This window comes from Ornithorhynchus anatinus, chromosome 3 (genome assembly GCF_004115215.2).
Source record: "Ornithorhynchus anatinus isolate Pmale09 chromosome 3, mOrnAna1.pri.v4, whole genome shotgun sequence".
Taxonomy (NCBI): Eukaryota; Metazoa; Chordata; class Mammalia; order Monotremata; family Ornithorhynchidae; genus Ornithorhynchus; species Ornithorhynchus anatinus.
Window position 1 is genome coordinate 124,135,615 of NC_041730.1, and position 25,857 is coordinate 124,161,471.

A 25,857-nucleotide genomic window follows, 5' to 3' on the forward strand; every position below is an offset into this window, starting at 1 on the left:
GCATTTGTTAAGCACTTACTATGTGCCAAATACTGTTCTAAGCACTGGTAGATATAAGGTAATCAGATTGTCCCACGTGGGGCTCACAGTCTTAATCCCCATTTTACAGATGTGGTAACTGAGGCCCAGAGAAGTGAAATGACTTGCCCAAAGTCACACAGCTGACAAGTGGCGGAGGCGGTATTAGACCCCACGATCTCTGACGCCCAAGCCCGGGCTCTTTCCACTAGGCCAAACTGCTTGTGAAGTGACCAGCCCCAGGTCACACAGCAGGCAAATAGAAGAGCTGGGATTAGAACTCAGATCCTCCAAATTCCAGGCCCCTGCTCTTTCCACTAGATCTCATAGCTTCTTGTGCTTCTCCTTCCCTTTCCCACCTTCCAGCAGAACCCACATATGTCCTGTGGGAGGAGAAAGGCAAAGGGAAATGGGATTTTGTGCCCACATAGACTACCCACTGTTTGTTCTTAGTTCAGCCTCATAGATAAGCTCCAAAGATACTCCAGCCAGTAGAAACCTTCACCTGTCTGCCTACACTTTTCCAACCACCCCCAGCCCTCCTGCTGCCTCCCAGAGCATCAACTAGGAGATCCCAGAGCATATGCCTGCCCCTCTCCCACAAACACAAGTTTCCAAGAAATCCAGACCAAAAGGGAACAGAAAGAGAAAGGAGAGATTCAAGTTAAACACTCCAAAGACAGATCTGTTGTGGAGGAGAGGAGGGGATGGGTGAAGAGAGAGGAATGAAACTAAGACTATGGAGCTGATGTTATTAACATTTTTATTGCCCTTTTTTTTTACTGGCCAAGGCTCAACTTTTTTCAAGCCCTAGACTTGAAGGCACATCAATCAGTCAATTTATTGAGCCCTTATATGTGCAGAGCACTGTAATAATAATGATAATAATAATAATAATGTTGGTATTTGTTAAACGATATGTGCCAAGCACTGTTCTAAGCACTGGGTTAGATACAGGGTAATCAGGTCGGCCCACGTGAGGCTCACAGTTTTCATCCCCATTTTACAGATGAGGTAACTGAGGCACAGAGAAGTGAAGTGACTTGCCCACAGTCACACAGCTGACAGGTGGCAGAGCAGTGATTCGAACCCATGACCTCTGACTCCCAAGCCTAGGCTCTTTCCACTGAGCCACGCTGCTTCTCTTGGGAGAGTAAAGTACAACAGAGTTGTCAGACACATTCCTTGCCCACAAAGAGTTTGCAGCCTAGAGGGGGAGATAGCCATTAATATAAATAAATTATAATATATCATTTTAAGATATGTATATAAGTGCTGTGGGGTTGCGGGTGGGGCACATATCAAATGCCCAAAGGTCACAGAACCAAGGGCACATTCATTCATTCAATCAATAGTATTTATTGAGCACTTACTCTGTGCAGAGCACAGTACTAAGCTCTTGGAATGTTTAATTTGGCAACAGATAGAGACAATCCCTGCCCAATAACGGGCACAATCTAAACGGGGGAGACAGTAAAGCAAAGCAGAACAAAGCAGAACAACATCATGAAGATAAATAGAATCATAGAGATATACACAACTGGGGCCCTGTTCTTACAGTTCTCTTCTGAAGAAAGGGAAAGTAGGAAATGAAGTCTAGAGAAAAAGCAGAATAGAGCTCAAATCTCATTTTAGCTCTCTCTGACCTTGCTCTGTGACTTTGAGCAAGTGAGCACCCGGATTCCAGTTAGCTTGAGAGGAACAAAGAGGTGAAAGCCAGATCTAGTGGGAGAAGAGAGTGGGTTGGTAGGATTCACTCCTCAATTTTTACTATCTCCATCCTGGTTCAAGTTTTTATCACCTCCCAGCCAAATAAATTTAACAACCTCCTTACTGGTCTCTCCTCCTTAATAATAACAGTTATGGCACTTGTTAAAGGACTTTCTATGTGCAAACACTGGGGTATATACAAAAATAATCAGGTTGGACACTGTCCCTGTCCTACTTGGGGCTCACAGTCTAGATAATAATAATAATAATAATGTTGGTATTTGTTAAGTGCTTACTATGTGCCGAGCACTGTTCTAAGCGCTGGGGTAGACACAGGGGAATCAAGAGGGAGCAGGATTGAATCCCCATTTTCCAGCTGAGGTAATTGAGGCACAGAGAGTTAAGTGACTTGCCCAAGGTCACACAGCAGATAAGTAGCAGAGCTGGATTAGAATTCAAGTTCTCCGACTCCCAGGCCCGTGTACTTTCCACTAGGCCACAGTGCTTCTCGCCTCTCCAGTCCATTTGGCTTGTGGATGCACAAATCATCTCTTTAAAATGTGGCTCAGGACACATCACCCATACACTTCCCCTCGTCGCTAAACCTCCAATGTCTATTTATTTCATCTCACATAAAACACAGGCTCCTAACCAATAGCTTCAAGACCGTACACTCTGGACCATAAGCTTATTCATTCATTCATTCAATAGTATTTACTGAGCGCTTACTATGTACAGAGCACTGTACTAAGCACTTGGAATGTACAATTGGGCAACAGATAGAGACGATCCCTGCGCAATGACAGGCTCACAGTCTAATCGGGGGAGAGGTTGTTGTCAGGGAACATGTCTATCAGCTCTTTTCTACTGTACTCTCCCAAGCGCTTAGTACACTTCTCTGCACACAGTAAACACTCAATAAATGCCACTGATTAATTGAATGATCGATTCAAGGCTCTCCTACAGCAGTTTCCTCCCTACCTATCAACTCCCTTCTCCTGTTCCCCTCCAGCTGGCCCTCTTCGCTTCTTCCAAGCTTATCTTCTAACTGACTCTCACCAAGGCCCAGTAGCATAATGCCTCCCCCGCTTCTAGATTCACCCCCCTTCTAGACTGCGAGCCCGTTGTGGGCAGGGATTGTCTCTGTTGCTGAATTGTACTTCCCAAGCACTGATGACAGTGCTCTGCGCACAGTAAGCGCCAAATACGATTGAATTCATTCATTCAATAGTATTTATTGAGCACCTACTATGTGCAGAGCATTGTACTAAGCGCTTGGAATGAACAAGTCGGCAACAGATGGAGACAGTCCCTGCCGTTTGACGGGCTTACGGTCTAATCGGGGGAGACGGACAGACGAGAGCGATGGCAATAGAGTCGAGGGGAAGAACATCTCGTAAAAACAATGGCAACTAAATAGGATCAAGAACTCCAATGAACTTGAATGAATGAACCCCAATGGCATCCATTTATGATGAGCAGCTTAAAGCTAAACACTATTATCGATAACCACATCTTTCCCATTACAATCCAGCCCAACCACTTCAATCCTCTAACACCAACCTATTCACTGTATCTTAATCTCATCTCTCTCAGTGTTCACCTCTTGCTCACACTCTCCCTCCTCTGTGAAACTCCTTCCCTTTTCATATCGCACAGACCATCACTTTCCCCATCTTCAAAGCCTTAATCATATTCATTATTCAGTCAGTCGTATTTATTGAGTTCTTACTGTATGGAGAGCACTGTACTAAGCGCTTGGAAAGTACAATACAACAATATCTACTCCAGAAAGCCTTTTCTGACTAACCTCATCTACCCATCCTGTCCTTTATGGGAAGCAGTGTGGCTCAGTGGAAAGAGCATGGGCTTGGGAGTCAGAGGTCATGGGTTCGAATCCCAGCTCTGCCACTTGTCAGCTGTGTGACTATGGGCAAGTCACTTCATTTCTCTGTGCCTCAGTGACCTCATCTGTAAAATGGGGATAAAGACTGGGAGCCTCACGTGGGACAACCTGATTACCCTGTATCTACCGCAGTGCTTAGAACAGTCCTCTGCACATAGTAAGCGCTTAACAAATGCCAACATTATTATTCCACCCTTCTGCCCATCTACATACTTAGGTCTGTACCCTCTAGCCACCTTGATACTCACCCCACCCCTAGCCCCAAAACATTTATGCACACATTTTTATACTCTGTTACTTCCCCTAGCTGTAAACTCCTCGAGGACAGAGGTCATGTGTACCAACTCCATTATATTTTACTCTCCCAAGGTCTGTACTCAAAAAGTCTTCAATAAACACTATTGGTTGATTGATTGAACATCACAAGACATATCTGTGGTGGGGAGGGAAACACCAGATTTTTGAAACCCAGCCTGAGCTGGCCCCTGGAGGGTACCCTGCCCCAGACTCTCCAAACTTTGAGGTGCTTCCAAGGGGGGCCTAGAGCTTCTTCCAGATCTCAGGAAACTAACCACCCCACTCCCTTAGCCTGATGAAGTTTCTCATGATGCAGAGGTGGAAATTTACCCCCACCTTCATTGGCCTGGGTTGTTGCCTCTCCTTTCCACTTTTTTCCACTCTTTTACCTATTGTTTTTTGTCAGTTTAGCTCCTTTACTCCCCATTAGATTACAACCTCCTCAAGGGCAAGGATCAGGTATAATGATTTTTCAAACTCTAAACTCTTCCACAGAGAAAACACACCTTCCTCCCTCCCCAGCAGGGTGACTTTGAGGATGAATAGAGCCCTTCTGTTCTTCCTTCACTAGAGCTAGTCAGGGCAGACCAGGTCAGCTCCCCCAGTGAACTGACCAAATTTCCCCTCCAGTTTAAAATGGAACTCAATGGGGGGATTGATTTTAAGGGACAGGACTATGGCCAAGGAATATGAAGGATGGGGGTAGAGGGAAAGCAGAAACAAGAGGGAGATGGGAGAGAAAAGAGAAGGGAAGGAGGAAGGAGGAGGGGAAAGAGAGTGAGAAACACAGAGAAACAGATGCACCCATATCCCCTCACACTATAGCAGGAGGAGCAGGCACACACACACACACACACACAAACACACATACACACACACCCAGAGGACTGGCTTCAGGCTGAGAAAGGAAGCAGCCCCCATTAGAAATTTGAAGGTGACCAGGCTGAGTCAGACGCGGCACCGATGAGGAACCCACCGTGGCTTTGGGGAAACGCTTTAGGTTACGGAGTTCGGGACAACATCCATATGACATCATGAAATTATGCTGCATTGTGCAAACAGCGGAGCTCGATGATGTCATGTGGAAGGGGAAGGGGAAAATTTCTCCCTGCAGTAACAAGTGAGGGCAGTAGCTGCAGATACTGGCTCCATTCTCAGCTGCCACTCCGCAGATCCAAGTCAATAGGCAACCTCCCTTCTGGGGGTGACCATCAATCAATCAAAAAAAATCAATTGTATTTGCTGAGCGCTTACTGTGTGCAGAGCACTGTACTAAGCACTTGGAAGAGTGTAACACAACAGACACGTTCCCTGCCCACAAAGAGCTTACAGTCTGGAGGAGACGACAGACCTTGATATAAATTATGGATATGTACATAATAATAATAATGATTGCATTTGTTAAGCGCTTACTATATGCCAAGCACAGTTCTAAGCACTGGGGTAGATACAAGCTAATCAGCTTGTCCCCCATGGGGCTCACATTTTTAATCCCCATTTTACAGATGAGGTAACTGAGTAGTTAAGTGACTTGCCCAAGGTCACAGCAGACAAGTGGCAGACCTAGGATTAGAACCCACGTTTCTGACTCCCAAGCCTGTGCTCTTGCTACTAGGCCATGTTGTGGGGTTAGGGGAGGGGAGTAGGGGGTGAATAAAGGAAGCAAGTGTGGACGATGCAGAAGGGAGCAAGAAAGAGAAAATGAGGGTTTACTCAGGGAATGCCTTTTTGGAGGAGCTGTGCCTTCATTAAGGCTTTGAAGATGGGGAGAATAAATGTCAGATATGAAGAGGGAGGGCATTCCAGGGCAGAGACAGAAGTGGGTGAGAGGTTAGAGATGAGATAGATGAGATCGAGGTACAGTGGTTGGCATTAGAGTGAAGTGTGTGGGCTGGGTTGTAGTAGGAGAGTAGCAAGGTGAGGTAAGAAGGGACAAGGTAATTGAGTGCTTTAAAGCCAGTGGTAAGGAGTTTTTGTTTGATGTAGACGTGGATGGGCAACCACTGGAGGTTCCTGAGGTGTGGAGAAACATGGACTGAATATTTTTGTAGAAAAATGAACTGAGCGGCAGAGTGAAGAATGAGTGGGGACCTGACACTGGATAATTGATCATGCCACTTACCAGGATCCATTCCTCTCTGCAGTGACTCTGGGAGGGCAGGGTCCAGATCAGCCCTGGGGTTTGGGAGGCCTTTAGGGGTTTGGGCTGCTCTGGGGAATTCTACATCAAACCAAACAGCTATCAGAAAGAACATCATGGCCTAATGGAAAGAGCCTGCAAGTCATGAGACCTAGATTCTAAAACCCATTCCACCACTTGCCTATTGTGTGACCTTGGGCAAGTCACTTACTTTCTCTGTGCCCCCATTTCCTCATCTGTAAATTAGCCATTTAATATCTGTTCTCCCTCCCCCTTAGACTTTGATAGCCATGTGAGACTTGGACTATGTCTGACCTGATTACATGGTATTTACCCAGGGCTTAGAACAGTTCTTGGCACATAAAAAGTACTTAACTAATACCTCTGTTATGATTATCAACCTCCTCATCATCACTATCATCGTTAGGAGCTGGGCTGAAGGAGAAGCAGCCGAACCCATCTCTCTGCACTCAATAAAGCGCTGGTTCCACGTTCTTCTGTCCTATCCTGTAGTTAGCTTCCCAGCTTCCAGGAACTTTAATAAAGAGAATTAATCCCGTTTTTCACTTTATGGACTTCCCACCCATTCCACTTAATAATGCCTGAAGCCCCAGTCCTGGGTGCCCGATTGAATCCAATGCTTCTTAAGTCTATAAAGCCAGATACCTCTCCGCCAGTTGGACTTTTTAACATATCTGTTAATAAACGCCGGCACGGTTACGCCAGCCGAGTTGTGGCCTGTAGTTCATTTTCTAGGAAAGAATCCAATTTGGTTATTGTTGCTGCTTAGATAGTGTTTTATTCTTCTACGGAAGCAAATGGAGAAGAGCTGAGGCTGCTCAGTGTGACAAGCCCCTTCGCCCCCTCCTCAGGGCAGCCTGACGAGGAGGTGAAACTAGCGAGAAAGCAGCATGGCACAGCGGATAGAGCACAAGCCTAGAAGTCAGAAGGTCATGGGTTCTAATCCCAGCTCTGCCACTTGTCTGCTGTGTGACCTTGGGCAAATCATTTCACTTCTGGGTGCCTCGGTTACCTCATCTGTAAAATGGGGTTGAACCTGTGAGCCTCACATGGGACAGGGACTGTGTCCAACACGAGTTACTTGTATCCAACCCAGTGCTTAATACGGTGCCTGGCACATAGTAAGTGCTTAACAAATACCACAATTACTATTGTGCCTGGGCTTTCGCAGGACAGGATTGCAACCATGGAATTTCCTTCAATTGTTTTGATTCCTGTGGGGTTTTGTAGCTTCTCTGTCTTGTTATCCAAATGTACTCCAGAAGGCCATTGTCTCTATCTGTTGCCAAGTTGTACATTCCAAGTGCTTTGTACAGTGCTCTGCACATAGTAAGCGCTCAATAAATACTATTGAATGAATGGCCAAGCACTGCTCTGAGAATCAAGGGGCTGATCCTGTTGGACCACACTGTTTCTCTGCATGACCTTGGGCAAGTCACCTTTTCTATCAGATTCCTTCTCTGCAGGGGTGTCAAAGGCCTCCCAGGGGGATCATAAGGCGTCATGTCATGAGCAAGGGGACTGGATATCCTCTTTTGTTCCCTCTTTAACCTTTGATCCAGTACTTAATTTATACCGATAAATCCTGTTAGGGATTTAATAGCAGCACGGTCTAGTGGAAAGAGTTCGGGCTTGGGAATCAGAGGACCTGGGTTCATTCAATTCATTCATTCAATAGTATTTATTGAGCGCTTACTATGTGAAGAGCACTGGACTAAGTGCTTGGAATGTACACTTGGGCAACAGATAGAGACAATCCCTGCCCAATGACAGGCTCACAATCTAACTGGGGGAGACAGACGGACAAAAACAAGACGACATAATCACGATAGATAGAATCAAGGGGATGTACACCTCATTAACAAAATTAATAGGGTATTAAAAATATATACAAATGAGCACAGTGCTGAGGGGAGGGGAAGAGAGGGGCAAGGAGCAGAGGGAAAGGGGGCTTAGCTGAGGGGAGGTAAAGGGGGGAAGGGGAAGGGAGCAGAGGGTGGAGGGGGAGCAGAGAGGGAGCAGAGGGGAAAGGGGAAGCTCAGTCTGGGAAGGCCTCTTGGAGGAGGTGAGCTCTCAGGGCCTTAAAGAGGGGAAGAGAGTTTGGCGGAGGTGAGGAGGGAAGGCATTCCAGGACAGCAGCAGGACGTGAGCCAGAGGTCGACGGCAGGATAGGCGTGAACGGGGGACGGCGAGGAGGTGAGCGGCAGAGGAGCGGAGCGAGCTGGGTGGGCAGTAGAAAGAGAGAAGGGAGGTGCTCTGCCATCTGCCTACTGTTTGACCTTGAACAAGTCCCTTAACTTCTCTGTGCTCCAGTTTCCTCAGTCATTCATTCAATTGTATTTATTGAGTGCTTACTGAGGGCAGAGCACTGTATTAAGTGCTTGCAAAGTACAATACAGCAATAGAGACCATCCCTGACCATAACAGTCTTATAGTCTAAAATCCTCATCTCTAAATGGGTATCCAATACTTTTTCTCCCTTCTACTTAGGTTGTGAGCTTCATATGAAACAGGGACTGTGTCCAACCTGATTATCTTGTACCTACCCGAGTGCTTATTACAGTGCTTAATTAATTTAATTCATGGTATTTTTTAAACTCTTACTATATGTCAGGCACCTTACTAAGCCCTAAGATAGATACATGAAAACTGGGTTGGACACAGTCCCTGTCCCACTTGGAGTTCACCGTCTTAATCCCCATTTTACAAATGAGGTAACAGGCCCAGAGAAGTCAAGCGACCTGCCCAGGATCACACAAAAAACAAGCGGTGGAGCTGAGATTAGAAGCCAAGTTCTTCTGACTCTTAGGCCCATGATCTATCCACGAGGCTACGCTGCTTCCTATGTGGCATCCTTAAGTGTTTGCCATATAGGTAGTATATAGCATATAGCATTAAATAAATAGGGCAGAGAAGGCCCCATTGCCCACCATGCAACACCTTCTGAGTCATGGCATAATAATAATGTTGGTATTTGTTAAGCGCTTACTATGTGCAGAGCAGTGTTCTAAGCGCTGGGGTAGGTACAGGGTAATCAGGTTGTCCCACGTGAGGCTCACCGTTAATCCCCATTTTACCGATGAGGTAACTGAGGCACAGAGAAGTGAAGCGACTCGCCCACAGTCACCCAGCTGACAAGTGGCAGAGCCGGGAGTCGAACTCATGACCTTTGACTCCGAAGCCCAGGCTCTTTCCACTGAGCCACGCTGCTTCCCAGGCCAGCGTCGACGCTGTGAGCTGTGGTCACTTTGGCCATAAATGGATGTGTTCTACGGGTAATAAAACTTCGTAGGCAAGTCACACGTGCTGTACCTCTGCCCATCTACACAGCTTGTCCCAGTCGTGCACACCTGGCAGGGATGAGAGAGTGTAAGTTGTGCTGCTCAAACCACTTATTTCAACCCATTCCTGTAGGTAGCTTCTCCGTCCTGAAGGGTCGGGACCGAGGCTTACAAATTGTTCTGGATGAGAAACTTCATCCTCAGCAGCAGCAGCAGCATCATCTTCATCAAGTCATTATGAAAGAGGTGCCGAGGCTCAGGCAATTATGCAATTTTATATTTTAAATTTGTAAAGATCTTCTCAGTGTGCTGTTGTTAGTTTTGATATGGAACCGTAACGGCACCGTTCTTTAAAAGAGGATCCTCCTAAGGATGAGTCTTCAATGTTACAAATGTAAAGATATAGATTTTATTTTTCGTTTCCAAACTGAAATAGCAAGCTCAGTCATGCCAGGGCCATGACCTGCCCATTCCACCCTGGCACAAACGAAGCCTGCTTCTCTCCCACCATAAGGAGGTCCTTTGTGGGCAGAAAACTGCCTCCCCTTTCTGGTGTGGAACTCGGAGCAGGGAATGCACAGATGATTCTCCGAGGCCTGGTCTGTGAGAGGCAAGGCTGGAGAAAGAAAATTCACAGTGGGGCAGGGGAGCGTCTCTCCGTTTAGCAGTTTCAAGCCCAGCCCATGTCCCCGCCATTGTGGGTTTCATCTGACCAGACAGCCCCGTAAGTGGAATGTTTCCCACTTTTGTGCCCCCCAGAATGTTTTGTAGCGAACCCACCTGACCGTTTTTTCCAGGGTTTGACTCAACCTCCCACTCTAAAAATGCGTATAAGAAAACAGAGCCCTCCCACAGCACACGATTGGCTGCCTAGCCAGGGGATTCGCTGCCAACTTCTGGCACCATCTCAGCCCTTCCCTTCTCCCCACCCCTCCCTTTGTTTTTCCCCCACCCACTGGAATAGCAATAATAATAATAGTGGTATTTGTTAAGCGCTTACTATGTGCCAGGCACTATACTAAGTACTGGTGTGGAAACTAGCAATTTGGGTTGGACACAATCCCTGTCCCGTGTGGGGCTCACAGTCTCAATCCCCATTTTTCAGATGAGGTAACTAAAGTCCAGAGAAGTGAAGTGACTTGCCCAAGGTCATGCAGCAGACAATTGGAGGAGCCGGGATTAGAACCCGTGATCTTCTGACTCCCAGGCCCGTGCTCTATCCAGTACACCATGCTGCTTCACACCGCTACAAATCCGAGACTCCTCCCAGGAACGTTCCCTCAACCGTATTGTTCCTCCTGCCCCCCCAGGACCTACCTGCCCAGAAAGCTCCTGCCTCTAGATTCCCAGCCCAACCGGACTCCCTCTGGCCCCCAAGAGGGCAAAAGATCTCTTCTGAGCTCCCCGCTGCTCTTATCTCCTTTCTGCAAAACTGAGCTGGAGCGGGAAAGCAAAATAAAAAGCTGTCACCGTCCCTAAGGCCTGAGAGTATGTGAAAGAATGAAAATGCAGAGGTGGGAGGAGCTGTGGGCTGAGGAGCTGCTTGTGGGGAAGAGACAAGGAAGGAGGATAGAGAGGGGGCAAAGTAAGCCAGGGAGGAAAGAAAGACTTCTCCCCTGCCCAGGATACACACACACACACGCAACACATCACACCTCCCTCTACCCTAACCCATATTTCCCCACCATGACCCTTCCCCACAACCATCTCAAGCCAAATTTCCATTTCTATTATTTCTCTGCTTCTGGTTCATTTTCTCCTCTCCCTTACCCTTCAAAAACCACTCAGACAGCCCCTCCCACTCTGGGAATCTCTTCTCTCCTGGACAGTTAATCAGTGGTATTTATGGAGCGCTTACTTTGTGCAGAGAGCTGTACTCATTGTCATCTGGGTCCTCGATTCAACTGGTGAAAGCCAGGATCGGCGGCAAGATTAGGATGAAGTGGGTGCAGAAACTGTGAGCCCACAGTCCACTGAAACATTCACAGGGCCTTTTTAATAATGTTGGTATTTGTTAAGCGCTTACTATGTGCAGAGCACTGTTCTAAGCGCTGGGATAGATACAGGGTAATCAGGTTGTCCCACGTGAGGCTCACATTCTTCATCCCCATTTTACAGATGAGGTAACTGAGGCACAGAGAAATTGACTTGCCCACAGTCACACAGCTGACGAGTGGCAGAGCCAGGATTCGAACCCATGACCTCTGACTCTCAAGCCCGAGCTCTTTGCACTGAGCCACGCTGCTTCTCTTTTTCACCAAGCAGAGGCCCCCTCCCCACACCACACTAAGCGGGAAGCACCAGGGAGAGGAAGGAACCTGAACTGGTCCTGTAGGGGACAGGGAGACGTTCTCCAGGGCCAAGATTAGTCAGTTAAGCCTCCATCTGCTCAAACCCCCTCCCTGCCCCACAACACTTGTATACATATGCACATAGTTCTTATTCTATTTTATTAATGATTTGTATATCTATAATTCTATTTATTTATATTGATGCTATTGATGCCTGGTGACCTGTTTTGTTTTGTTGTCTGTCTCCCCCATTCTAGACTGCGAGCCCATGGTTGGTAGGGATTGTCTCTATTTGTTGCCGAATTGTACTTTCCAAGTGCTTAGTACAGTGCTCTGCACATGGTAAGCGCTCAGTTAATACGAGTGAATAAACGAAATGAAATGGTGGGCAGCCACATTCGGCTGCCCCTGGAAAGACATTTTCATGGATGAAAAAGGGGGTGTAGCGTGTGAGGATGTACACATGCATTTTGCAGGATGCTGCACCCCTGCCTGCTCATTGCACTCGGTGCCTCAGCGCAACTTCACCTCCAGGGACAAGAGACTGTAAGTGGCACTGGGCAAGTCACTGCCACTAGACTCAATTCTTTAGCCTGGGTTTTCTGTCCTGAAGTGTTTGCTCCTGGATCGAGGCTTGTCCGTCATCCTCCATGGAAAACACCATCACCTGCTCTCTTCTTCACCCCAGTGGGTTTCTGGGTTTTCCTCTTTTTTTTTTCCTCATGGTATTTGTTAAGCACTGGGATAGAAACCAGTTCATCTGCCCCACATGGGGATCACAGTCTTTATTTACCATTTTACAGATGAGGTAACTGAGGCACAGGGAAGGTAAGTAGCTTGCCCAAGGTCACAGAGCAGACAAGTGGTGGAGCCGGGATTAGAACCCTGGTCCTTCTGACTCCCAGGCCCGTGCTCTATTCGCTAATAATTATTATTATTATGGTACTTGTTAAGTGCTTACTATTTGCCAAACACTGTTCTAAGCGCTGGGGGTGGGGGATACAAGGTGATCAGGTTGTCCCACGTGGGGCTCACAGTCTTCATCCCCATTTTCCGGATGAGGTCTCTGAGGCACAGAGAAGTGAAGTGACTGGCCCCAAGTCACACAGCTGGCAAGCGGCAGAGCTGGGATTAGGACCCATGACCTCTGACTCCCAAGCCCGGGCTCTTTCCACTGAGCCACGCTGCTTCTCTAATACATGCACATATACCCCCAGATACCTGCACATGTGTACAAGCACACACATACGCATATACAGATCCACAGAGCCTTGGTCCCTCATTCTTCCCACCGCCCCGTGCCTACCCCATGAATATTTTTAGCTTAGTAAAATGCCCTGTGTGGGTCAGTGCTTTTCACTCTTAGACAAAGCCAATTTACCTCCACCCCTTCCCCATCCAGATTGAGTCACACAATCCCTCTGCTTCTGCCCAACTCACCCTCTCCTCTCTGAATTTCTATTGCAGGACATCTCCCCTATCCACACTCTTTACTGGGCTCCTTTACCCCTTATAATAAATGAAAGCAGCTGGAGTCAGCTGGCTGTAGAGCGATCCATAACCTCCAGGGCAGGGAGGCTGGTTCTTCTCTCCAACACCCATTGCACCTCCTAAGTGACCTTCAGCCATCCTTTTCCCATCTCTGAGCCTTGATTTCCCAATCTGGGAAACAGGGCAGCGAATGCTACGGTGTGGTCGTCGTGGGAAACAGCCAAGGAAGGTGATTCTAAAAAGTACTTTTCAAAAAGCGGGTTCTCTGAAAATGCGGAGGAATAAGAACCAACCTATAAAACACTCAAGTCAGTGACAAATCTCTGCCCCTGCCAAATCATAATGAGTCGTCACTGGAATGTGACTGGCCCAGCCCCTTCACTCCTAACTAAATCCACCTGACACCTCCCAGCTCCTTAGCAGCTGGTCACAGGCATGAAGAGCACAGATTCCAATTACCCTCCTGACTGCCTCCTCCATCACCCGTGGGACTCATCCACCCCAGCTCTGCCCCTCTCTCTCACCGGCCACCTGTGGCGGACTTCCCGGGGAGTGTGGGGGAGGGGAAGGAGGGAGGGAGGGTGGGTTCCATCCCTGAAGCCGCAGCCTGGAGAGCCCCCCGTGATTGGTCCTCAAGTCAGAGAGGAGCACTCCAAAGTGGGTGCATGCCAAGTACACATCCCTGATTCGAATCTAAGCAGCTCTAGGGACAGGTGGGGCTTAGTCTCTGAACCCCTCCAGGCCTGTCCCTTGCTCTCCCTCGGCAGAGAAGAGAGGAGGGACCCAGCTGAGGAAGCCAGAAGTGGAGGAGGCAGGATGGATGGGGGAGAAAGTCATCATAGTGATACAGTATAGAGATAGCAACACCTGGGGTTTTGGAGCTGTGGGGCACGATGGGTTAATACCGTATTCATTCATTCAATAGTATTTATTGAGCGCTTACTATATGCAGAGCACTGGACTAAGCGCTTGGAATGTACAAATCGGCAACAGATAGAGAGTCCCTGCCCTTTGATGGGCTTACAGTCTAATCGGGGGAGACAGGCAGACAAGAATAATGGCAATAAATAGAGTCAAGGGGAAGAATATCTCATAAAAACAATGGCAAATAGAATCAGGGTGATGTACATCTCATTAAACAAAATAGGGGGATGAAGATATATACAGTCGAGCGGACGAGTACGGTGCCGAGGGGGTGGGACGGGAGAGGGGGAGGAGCAGAGGGGGGGGGGAGAAGAGGGTTTAGCTGAGGAGAGGTGAAGGGGGGTTAGAGGGAGCAGAGGGAAAAGGGGAGCTCAGTCTGGGAAGGCCTCTTGGAGGAGGTGAGCTTTAAGTAGGGATTTGAAGAGGGGAAGAGAATTAGTTTGACGGAGGTGAGGAGGGAGGACATTCCGGGACCGCGGCAGGACGTGGCCCGGGGGTCGACGGCGGGATAGGCGAGGCCGAGGGACGGTGAGGAGGTGGGCGGCAGGGGAGCGGAGCGTATGGAGTGGGTGGTAGAAAGAGAGAAGAGAGGAGAGGTAGGAAGGGGCAAGGTGACGGAGAGCCTTGAAGCCACATAACAGGCGCTCAGTAAATACTGTCGATTGATTGGTTGATTGACTGATTTGGGAACAATAGAGGGCTCTGGGGGTCACCAAGGAAGCAGCAAGGTGTAGTGGATAGAGCACCTGCCTTGGAATCAGAAGGAATCATCCTAGTAGAGATAGTAGTTGAAGCCGTGAGAGTGAATGAGTTCTCCGAGTGGGGGTAAATACAGAATAGTATGGGACCCAGAACTGAGCCTAAAAGGGCTCAGTAACTCAGTAACTGTAACTCTGTGTGAGTTACAGAGTGGGAGTTTCTAACCCCAACTCTGCCACTAGGTCTGCTTTGTGACCTTGGGCAAGTCACTTCACTTCTCTTGCCTCAGTTCCCTCTTCTGTCAAATAGGGATCGAGACTGTGAGCCCCCTGCGTGACAGGGACTGCTTGTCCAACCTGATTTCATTCATTCATTAAATAGTATTTATTGAGCGCTTACTATGTGCTAAGCGCTTGGAATGTACAATTCGGCAACAGATAGAGACAATCCCTGCCCAGTGATGAGCTTACAGTCTTTTCCATTCATTAATTCAATCGTATTTATTGAGCACTTACTGTGTGCAGAGCACTGTAGCACTAGGATTCTTCTACTACAATTCATGACCCATCTGCCCATTTGGATTCCGTGGTAAGATTTTGGATTTGCTTGTATCCACCACGGCATTACTATGTGCTAGAGTGCCTGGTACATAGTAAGCGCTTAACAAATATCATAATTTTTTTTTTTAAAGGAGACTGGTGTTCCCAGACACGTGAGATCCTCTGGTCTCCTTTAACCCTGATCTCCAGTGGCAGGTCATTACTCATGGACTTAGAGAAGCAGCGTGGCTCAGTGGGAAGAGCTGGGGCTTGGGAGACAGAGTTCATGGGTTCGAATCCCCGCTCTGCCACTTGCCAGCTATGTGATTGTGGGCAAGTCACTTCACTTCTCTGTGCCTCAGTGACTTCATCTGTAAAATGGGGGTGAAGACTGTGAGCCTCACATGGGACAAACTGATTCCCCTGTATCTACCCCAGCGCATAGAACAGTGCTCTGCACATAGTAAGCACTTAACAAATACCAACATTATTATTATTGCTATGGACTTCAATCCTATTATCCTTTTTCTGTGGTATGTGCTTATCATGTGCTATGCACCGTAGGATATATCCAAGATCACCAAATCAGGAACAACCTCTGCCCCACATGAGGTTTACACTCTAAGGGGATGGGGAGAAGAGTCTTATCCCCGTTTTGCAGATGAGGAAACAGAGGCATAGAGATTTTTGTGGTGTCTGCTCTTTGCCAGGGGTATGTTTAGCAAGTGACTTTTTTTAAATTGGTATTTGTTAAACACTTACTATGTGCTAAGCACTGCACTAAGCACTGGAGTAGATACCAAGTAGTAAGATTAGAAACAGTCCCTGTCCCACTTGGGGCTCCGAGTCTAAGTAGAAGGGAGGAGGATTTTCTCCCTATTTTACAGGAGAGGTAATTGAGACGCAGAGACATTGAGTGAATTGCCCCATGTCACACAGCAGACAAGTCGCAGAGGTGGTGATGATGGTATTTGTTAAGCGCTTACTATGTGCAGAGCACTGTTCTAAGCGCTGGGGTAGATACAGGGTAATCAGGTTGTCCCACTTGAGGCTCACAGTTAATCCCCATTTTACAGATGAGGTAACTGAGGCGCAGAGCAGTTAAGTGATTTGCCCACAGTCACACAGCTGACAAGTGGCAGAGCTGGGATTTGAACCCATGACCTCTGACTCCAAAGCCCAGGCTCCTTCCACTGAGCCATGCTGCTTCTCTAATGGGATCAGAACCCAGGTCCCCTGACTCCCAGGCCCGTGCTTTTTCCATTAGGTCACACTGCTTTCCCGGAGAGGCAGTGATGCTGTAGGAAATGGGATGGACCACTAGGATGACTGGACATTTTTCCTAGTTAATAATAATAATAATAATGTTGGTATTTGTTAAGCGCTTACTATGTGCCAAGCAATGTTCTAAGCACTGGGGTAGACATAGGGGAATCAGGTTGTCCCACGTGGGGCTCACAGTCTTAATCCCCATTTTACAGATGAGGGAACTGAGGCACAGAGAAGTTAAGTGACTTGCCCACAGTCACACAGCCGACAAGAGGCAGAGCTGGGATTCGAACTCATGAGCCCTGACTCCAAAGCCCGTGCTCTTTCCACTGAGCCACGCTGCTTCTCATTAGTTGTATTAATGAGATTCCATTCAATCGGAATCTGACAACTTCCCAGGCTCTGGTGGTGTGGAGGAGGTGGGCATCACTAATATAATAATAATAATGATGTTGGTATTTGTTAAGCGCTTACTCTGTACAGATCACTCTTCTAAGCACTGGGGGAGATACAGGGTAATCAGGTTGTCCCATGTGAGGCTCACAGTTAATCCCCATTTTAGAGATGAGGTAACTGAGGCGCAGAGAAGTTAAGTGACTTGCCCATAGTCACACAGCTGACAAGTGGCAGAGCTGGGATTCGAACCCATGACCTCTGACTCCCAAACCCGGGCTCTTTTCCACTGAGCCACGCTGCTTCCCTATCCCGCATCAGTCTCGGCGTCGGGTCATGGGACAAGCTATGGCTGTCCCCGGCCCACCACCCTTCTAACTGGCACCAGGTCCCACCGGGTCACCGGCCGGGCCGATCCCCAGCTCCGGTGTCCGTTAGGGAGCCCCGGGGGCGGCCTGCCAGGCGTGGATTCCTGGGGACTATCGCTAAACCTCACGACAAACGTGGACCACCGGCAGACCAAAAGATAAACCGATTCACACTTTTATCATTGACCAACAGCACTTTGAGAAAGACGAAGGAACTGAGGCCCAGAGAAGTGAAGCGACTTGCCCAAGATCACCCAGCAGAAGTGGGATTAGAACCCAGATCCTCCGACTCCCAGGCCTAATCTCTTTCCACTAGACCACGCTGCTTTTTGCTATTGTGCATTTAAAAATGGCATTCCTAATGTAAGGTGTCAACCATTCAACTAGATTAGAGAAGCAGCGTGGCTCAGTGGAAAGAGCACGGGCTTGAGAGTCAGAGGTCATGGATTTGAATCCCGGCTCCGCCGCTTGTCAGCTGTGTGACTGTGGGCAAGTCACTTCACTTCTCTGGGCCTCAGTTATCTCATCTGTAAAATGGGGATCAAGACTGTGAGCCTCATGTGAGACAACCTGATTAGCCTGTATCTACCCCAGCGCTTAGAATAGTGCTTTGAACATAGTAAGTGCTTAACAACTACAAATACCAACATTATTATTAGACTGTGAGCCTATCATTGGGCAGGGATTATCTCTATCTGTTGCCGAATTGTACATTCCAAGCGCTTAGTACAGTATTCCGCACATAGTAAGCGCTCAATCAATGCTATTGAATGAATGAATGAGGAGTTACTGGGCGATGCTGCCAATGGAGCTGGGTCAATTGGAGACCCAAACTGGTCCCCCGGGAGTGCCAAGGTGGAGCCAGGGACCCTACAGCCCAGATTCTGAAAGACCATCTTCGGCCCGTTGGGTCTCCGGGATGCAGCAGATGCCAGGTCAGTGCGGCTGGGGGCCTCGGTAAATGTGCCCCTTAATGTTGGCGAGATGGCCTTGACCGCCTTCGTTCCTCTGCAGCGGGAAAATGGTAATACAATCTGCCGCCTGGTTGGAGATGCTGACGGTGGAAACACATACTGCTCAAAGTGCTTCTGGCTCCTGAGCAGGCCTTTATCTAATCACCAGCCATGGGCCGGGACTCCAGAGCCAAGCTCTGGCAGAGCTGGGAAGCAAACCCAGGCCTTCTGTCTCCCAACACTGTGCGCTCCCCATTACAACCCGCTGCCACCCTGGTTGGGTAGGCTTCCAACACTCTTTGTTAGTGCTCCTACACTTTTGCCCATCCTCTGTCCTGCTGACTTAGTGTGTAATAAAATAAAAAAGAAATTGTAGTATTTAAGGACTTACTAGGTGCAAAGCACTGTCCTAAGCACTGTAGGATACAAGGTGATCAGGTTGACCCACGTGGGGCTCACAGTTTTAATCCCCATTTGTCAGATGAGGTAACTGAGGCACAGAGAAGTGAAGTGACTTGCCCAAGGTCACACAGTTGACTAGCGGCGGAGCCGGGATTAGAACCCATGACCTCTGACTCCCAAGCCCGCGCTCTTTCCACTGAGCCACGCTGCTTCTCTAGTCTCCTTGTCCTCCAAAGATGCTAGACCACCACTCTCTCCACCTTCAAAGCATTAAAGGTCACATCTCCAAATGGTCTTCCCCGCTTAAGCCCTCTTTTCCCTGGCTCGCTCTCCCTTCCGCGTCACCTATGCACTTCGATCTGTGACCTTTGGGCATTTGCTATTCACCCCAACCCCTCAGCTCTCTTTTCATATCTTTAAATTATATATTATCAATTATTTATTCATATTAATGTCAGTCTCCCCCTCTAGACAGTAAGCTTGTTATGGGCAGCTAATTCTGTTGTATTAATAATGTTGATATTTGTTAAGCGGTTACTATGTGCAGACCACTGTTCTAAGCGCTGGGGTAGACACAGGGAAATCAGGTTGTCCCACGTGGGGCTCACAGTCTTAATCCCCATTTTACAGATGAGGGAACTGAGACACAGAGAAGTTAAGTGACTTGCCCACAGTCACACAGCTGACAAGTGGCAGAGCTGGGATTCGAACTCATGAGCCCTGACTCCAAAGCTCTTTCCACTGAGCCACGCTGTATTGGACTCTCCCAAGTGCTTAGGATAGTGTTCTGCCCATAGTAAGGGTTCAATAAATACCATTGAGTGATTGATTGTCTTCCTGTTCAGGGACCAAGCCCCTGTTTCCTTGTCTTGTTGCTGCCAAGGAGGCCTTTGGCTTGGCCAACATTTCACACACCTCTGACCTCACTGGCTTTGACCCTGGCTGTTGGGTCTGATTGATAGGGTGCTAGATGTTCCATCCCCTTTCCCAGACCTCTGAGACTGCAGATTGTTTTGTTTTTATGGTATTTTTTGAGTGCTTACTCTATGCAAGGCACTATACTAAGCACTACGGTATATATAAGGTCATTATGTTGGACACAGTCCCTGTCCCACATGGGGCTCACAGTTTTAATCCCCATTTTATAAATGAGGTAACTGAGGCCCAGAGAAGTGAAGTGACTTGCCCAAGGTCACACAGCACACAAGTGGCAGAGTTGGGATTAGAACCTAGTTCCTTCTGACTCTCCCCAGGTGATCTCAAGAGGAAACAAATGAGGAAAGATTCAATTTCTCTCAAGAAAAGTTTTCAGATTAAAAAGGGGATAAGGATTCAAGCCAGTTGGGGGTTTTTCTGAGTTGAGTTTGAACAGAGAAGGGTGACAAACCCTGAAACAGCAGTGGACAATGGAGAGAGCTTAGGCTGCAATTCAGGGGGTCTGGGCTCTAGCCCCACGTTCACTGTCCTCTGGAGTATTTTGAACGAGAACTTTCCCCTGGCCAATCTTTGTTACCTTCATTTGCAAAATGGGAAGAATTGTTTGAACTCCTGGGTAACTAAGAGTCACTCATTCAGCTCTTTCCCCGCTACTTACCCTCACTCCTCTCCACTACAACCCTGCTGGCACATCTTCCTCCTCTGATACCAACCTACTTATTGCGCCTCACTCTCGTCTCTTGCCAATTACCCCTCGCATAAGCCCTCCCTCCTGCCTGCAACTCTTTTCCCCCCCTTCTCATCTGGCAGACCTCCTTTGTCCCCATCTTCAAAGCTCTACTAAAATCACATCTCCTCTATAAAGCCTGCCCTGACTAATCTCTCATCTCCATCCTATTTTCCCTCCTATGCACCTAGGTGTACCCCTTTAGCATTTAGATACACCCACAGCACTTATGTATACATCTTCCAAACTTGACTGCTTCTCCTACCTTTAATTTATTTAGGTGTCTACCTCCTCCACTAGACTGGAAGCTTCTTGAGGGCAGGGATCATTTCCACTGATTGTACTGTAACTCTCCTGAGCACCTAGGACAATGCTTTGCGCAGAGCAAGCGCTCAATCTGATTGATAAGGCTGCCTGACAGAGGAGCAAAAATGTCTGGAGGTTCCAGGCTCTGTCGGGAGAGCTTCTTTCAAGAATCTGAGATGAAAAAGCATGGAAACCCCACCTGTGGAAGGAGTAAAAACTTCACAGTCAGAGGACCTGGGTTCTAATCCCAGCTCTGCCACTTGCCTGCTCTGTGACCTTGGGCAAATCACTTGGCTTCTCTGTGTCTCAATTTCTTCATCTGTAAAATAAGGATTCAAAACCTGTACCCCCTCCTACTTGGATCGTGAGTGCCATATGGGACAAGGACTGTGTCCAACTTGATTAACTTGTATCTACCCCAGCACTTAGAACAGTGCTTGACACATAGTAAGCACTTAAATATAATAATGATAATAATAATGAACAAAGAGCTGAAAATGAATCATTGGGCAGGTGAGTCTACCCACCTTAGACTGTGAGTTCCATGTGGAACAGAAACTGTGTCCAATCTGATTAATTTGTAACTATCTCAGCATTTCCCCTGGAGAGTTTCCAGCTCTATACCAGTCTCGACTACAGGAGGGAGAGTCAAGCAGAGGCCTATTCCATTTCTAGCTTGAGCAGTGGCTAGCAAGTGGAAGGCAATCTGCTACAAGTCAAAAGTCACCTGTGTTGGGCAGCAGCGGTATGGGAGAGAGTGGAAGTTTACTGCGCAGAAGGAAGCAATGGTAACCCGCTTCCGTATTTTTATCAAGAAAACTCTATGGATACACTACCAGAACGATCGCAAATGGAGGTGGAGCATGCTGGGAGAGATGTTTCCATGGAGTCGCTATGGGTTGAAGACAACCCGATAGCATGAGTCAAGACCCCAGCACTTAGAACAGTGGTTGACACAGAATAGGCCCTTAAAAATATTATAATATGGATCATCAGAGGGCTGGATCCCCAGGCAGAATGGCCTCCTCCCCTCATGCTCATCTGTCTCTCTCGTCCACCGTCTCCTCTAGGTACAACGGCCCCAACCTGGTTCTGAAGTACGACCGGGCGCGGCGTCGCCTGGTGAACATTGCGGTGGATGAGCGCGGCTCCCCCTACTATGCGCTGCGAGACCGTCAGGGCAACGCCATAGGGGTCACTGCCTGTGACATTGACGGGGACGGGCGGGAGGAGATCTACTTCCTCAACACCAACAATGCCTTCTCAGGTAGGAAACCTGGCTCTGGCTTCTCCCCTTCCTCCTCTTCCTCCTCCTCCTCATCTTTCTTCTTCTCCTTATCTCCTCCTCCCCTTCCTTCTTCCCCTACACTGCCTCTGAAACCCTCCTCTCCTGCCAGTCTCCTGCTCTCTAGCAGATTCTAAATCCATAGGAAGCTTCTGGCATCCCATAGCCAAAGGCCCATCTCACAAACAGGGGAGACAAGCTGGGTTCATCCCAGGGCAGGGTAGAGCATCAGAGCATCTCATACAGAAAATCTGCTCCTGGTGGGGAGTGAAGGGGGAAAAGTAATGAACCTGGACTGCTAAGGGTTCTTTCTTCTTCTAAGACTCGTGGACCATATCTAGGATGAGGGAGGGAGTGGGATGAGGTGGGAAGGGCTGCACCATCTCTAGGATGAGGTAAGAGGTGAGGTAGGATGAGGAGGGAAGTCTTATTGGTGGGCTAGAAAATGCTCTTGGCCCCCTCAGTATCCACATATGGAGAAAAATTCCCAGGCCATGCACTTCAGCCAGGAATATCAGGTGTGTCAGACTCTGTCTCAGCTCTGGTTTCAGATCTGGTCTCAGGTTGCACCTCTCTCAGGTTTGGTTTCAAGCCTTGCCTCAGTTCTGGTTTCAGATCTGGCCTCAGGCCTGGTTTCAGATATGGCCTCTCTCAAGTCTGAACTCAAATCTTGTCTCAGGTCTGGTCTCAGACCTGACCGCAGGCCTGGGCTTGGGTCTAGTCTCGGGTCTGAGTTTGGGTCTAGTCTCAAGTCTGGTCTGTCTCAGGTCTGGCCTCAGGTTGGGCCTCTTTCAAGTCTGGTTTCAGGTCTAATTTCGGGTCTGCTCTCAGGTAGGACCTCTCTCAGGCCTGGTCTCAGTTCTAGTCTGGCCTCAGTTCTAGCATCGGGCCTGGCCTTTCTCAGATCTGGTCTCAGGTCCGGCATCTCTCAGGTCTGGCCTTAGGTCTGATCTCAGACCTGGTTTCAGGTTGGGTCTCTCTCAGACCTGGCTTCAGGCCCGGTCTCAGGTTGCCCCCCTGCCCTCTCAGAGTCTGGTCAGAACTAAGCAGCCAGAGATGTCCTGAGAGTTAGCTCTGGGCCAGAGTGGGATTGGGAGCAGCTTAGTATCTCAGACTTTTTAAAAAAAGGATATTTGTTAAGTACTTATTGTGTGCCAGGCACCGTACTAAGCCCTGGGGTAGATACAAACTAGTCAGGTTGGACACAGTCCTTATTCCACATAGGTCTCACAATTTTAATATCCATTTTACAGATGAGGTAACAGATACAGAGAAGTAATAATGTTGGTATTTGTTAAGCACTTACTATGTGCAGAGCACTGTTCTAAGCGCTAGGGTAGATCCAGGGTAATCAGGTTGTCCCACGTGAGGCTCACAGTCTTCATCCCCACTTTACAGATGAGATAACTGAGGCACAGAGAAGTTAAGTGACTTGCCCCCAGTTACACAGCTGACAAGTGGCAGAGCCAGAATTCAAACCCATGACCTCTGACTCCCAAGCCCGTGCTCTTCCACTGAGCTTTGCTGCTTCTGCTAGCTATGCTGCTTCTGCCCAAGGTCACACAGCAGACGTGAGGCAGAGTAAGAATTAGAACCCAGGTCCTTCTGACTCCCAGGCCATGCTCTATCCACTATGCAACACTGCTTCTCTGTTATTCCAGTTATTATTCTCTATTATTCCAAGGTGTTCCAATCATTCCAATAACGCTGTTATTGACTTGGCTTCCCAGGGGCAATCTGATCTGGGGCCAGCTGGCCTCATCCCACTTCCTCCATAGAGCCTCAGAAATCCCTAGCTGGCTTCAAACTAATCCTACCTCCACGGCTGTGGGTCCAGGGTAGCCAGTCCAATAACATGCTTAGGTCCATCATCACCCTCCCACTATCCAAGCGACACTGCCATCTTCCAACTGGCCTCCTTCCCCAGGACCGGAAGTTACCGTCACTTTCCTACCCGGCACCCAAATCTCATTAGAATGATTTTTGCTGGGCCTTGTGCCCCCAACTACAGATCACTCCTAGTTGTCCCATCTCATTATCACTGTAGGGGGAGAATTAGGGGTTGAGAGGGGAAGAGGGGCTCAGTGCTTAGCACGTAGTAAGTACTTAACAACTAAACCATTAGTATTGTTATCCAGGTCCCAGTAATCCAAGGCACAGACATACCTTCAAATAAGCTTAGCCTGCCTCATCACAAATTCTGAAGGGTCGGTCGAGGTAGAAAGTTTTCAGAGGTGGAGGTACATTTCCAGGGGCAGGGAGTGTGGGGTAGGCTGGGTGATCTCCAGGCCCAAGGGAGCCAGAAACAACAATCTGCAGCTCTGACCCAGCCCTATAAATTAGTGATCATCCCCTCCCAAGTATCAGTGCAGGATTTACTCCCTTCGGCTGAGGCACAGATTGGGTTACAACACTTAATTGATGAGCTGAGGATCCCTTTAATGTGGTCTAAATCAGAGGATTACAGATATGTCCTCGATTGGGAGGTAGGGACAGGCCTCAAAGGGAGGATCTTTAGGGGAGAAAGGGCACAGAGTAGAAAGTTAAGTATTTGGGTGAAAGGAGATGGATGGAAAGGGAAATGAGAGGCAGAACTGAGGGAAGTACCTTGCTGGTTAGGATCTGGGTGGAGGAGGACTAAGAGAGGGCTGGGGGAGCCTTAGCAAGAGACCAACACCCCCTTCCCTTCCAGGAGAGACAGGTTCCTGGGGTTGGATGGAGGGGGCCACAGAGAGTGCCTCTGCAGTTACTCTCGCTCTGAGCATCCAGTCTGTAGTTCCCCTGTCAGGGCCTCCCAGGGAGACGGTAAAACCTCAGCCTATGATCTGGCTGAATTAGCAGGGGACTGGGGCTCCCAGGGCCTGGAAAACTAGGCTCTAGCTCTGAGCCTCCCCTTGACCTTCTGAGGGTTTGAGGGATGTCTGTGGTTTTGAGTTAATTTTTCAGTTGAATGATTCAATTGATTCATTGACAGCGGATGGAGGTGTGGAGCAGAGACACTTGTGCAGTGTCAGCGCTTTCTCTCTGTCCCGCTGGACCAGGTGCTCAGCAGCTCCATCCCCAGTCAGGGGTGGAGAGCCCAAGCCCCTCCCCCATCTTCCCCAGGACTGTTTAGGCCAAGAAATGTTCTAGCCTTGGGGGCGGTTCTTTGAGTTAAACACTAACACACACACATTTCAGGTTGGAGAGTGAAAAAACTCCAAACTGTGACTTTCCGGCTTATTTCTCTTTGGAACCCTGTTCGCTCCCAGTTCTCACATCCCATGTCTAAAAATCCCAACCCCTCTTTCACCGCCCCCTCCCCCATGCTGAAAAGGAAAAGTTGGCTCTCAAGGTTGGGGGCACTTTCGGTTGCCCATCCTCACTTTCCGCATCTTCTCCCAGACCACATCCAGGCCTAACATTGTTCCAAAAATGTGGAGCCAACATCAGTGGGAGGGAGTTGGGGTACTTAGCCGATGGGATGGGGAGGGGAACCTAAGGCTGCAGGTCCCACTGAGCCTAGGTGGTAGACCTGTCTACCAGCCTTGAGTGGGAAAGAAGACAGAGTAGAAAGTGGGATTCAGCAGGGTATGGTACACCTGTGTTATCTGTTTCCAGTGCAGATAAATTTAGTGTCATGAGGTAGACTTGGTGATGCAAAATCCTCCAGGTTTAATAATAAGAATAATAATGATCAAATCCACAGAAGGCACCTGCCAGGCACTTGTACTAAGCGCCGGGGTAGATAAAAAAAATAATCGGGTTGGACACGGTCCCTGTCCCACAAGGGACTCACAGTCTTAACCCCCATTTTACAGATGAGGAAACTGAGGCACAGAGAAGTTAAGTGACTTGCCCAAAGTCAAACAGCAGACATGTGGTGGAGCCAGGATTAGATCCCAGTTCATCTCACTACCAG

General features: G+C 48.4%; 1 protein-coding gene across 2 annotated transcripts in view; it reads left to right on the forward strand.

Moving 5' to 3' along the window:
- Positions 1 to 25,857, forward strand: part of CRTAC1 (cartilage acidic protein 1) — a 156,054-nt gene that overhangs the window by 73,276 nt on the left and 56,921 nt on the right. For both annotated transcript variants that reach the window (XM_029060567.2, XM_029060566.2), the window contains exon 3: positions 21,742 to 21,938. In XM_029060567.2, the coding sequence (XP_028916400.1) occupies positions 21,742 to 21,938 (197 nt within the window). The remainder of the gene's footprint in view (positions 1 to 21,741; positions 21,939 to 25,857) is intronic.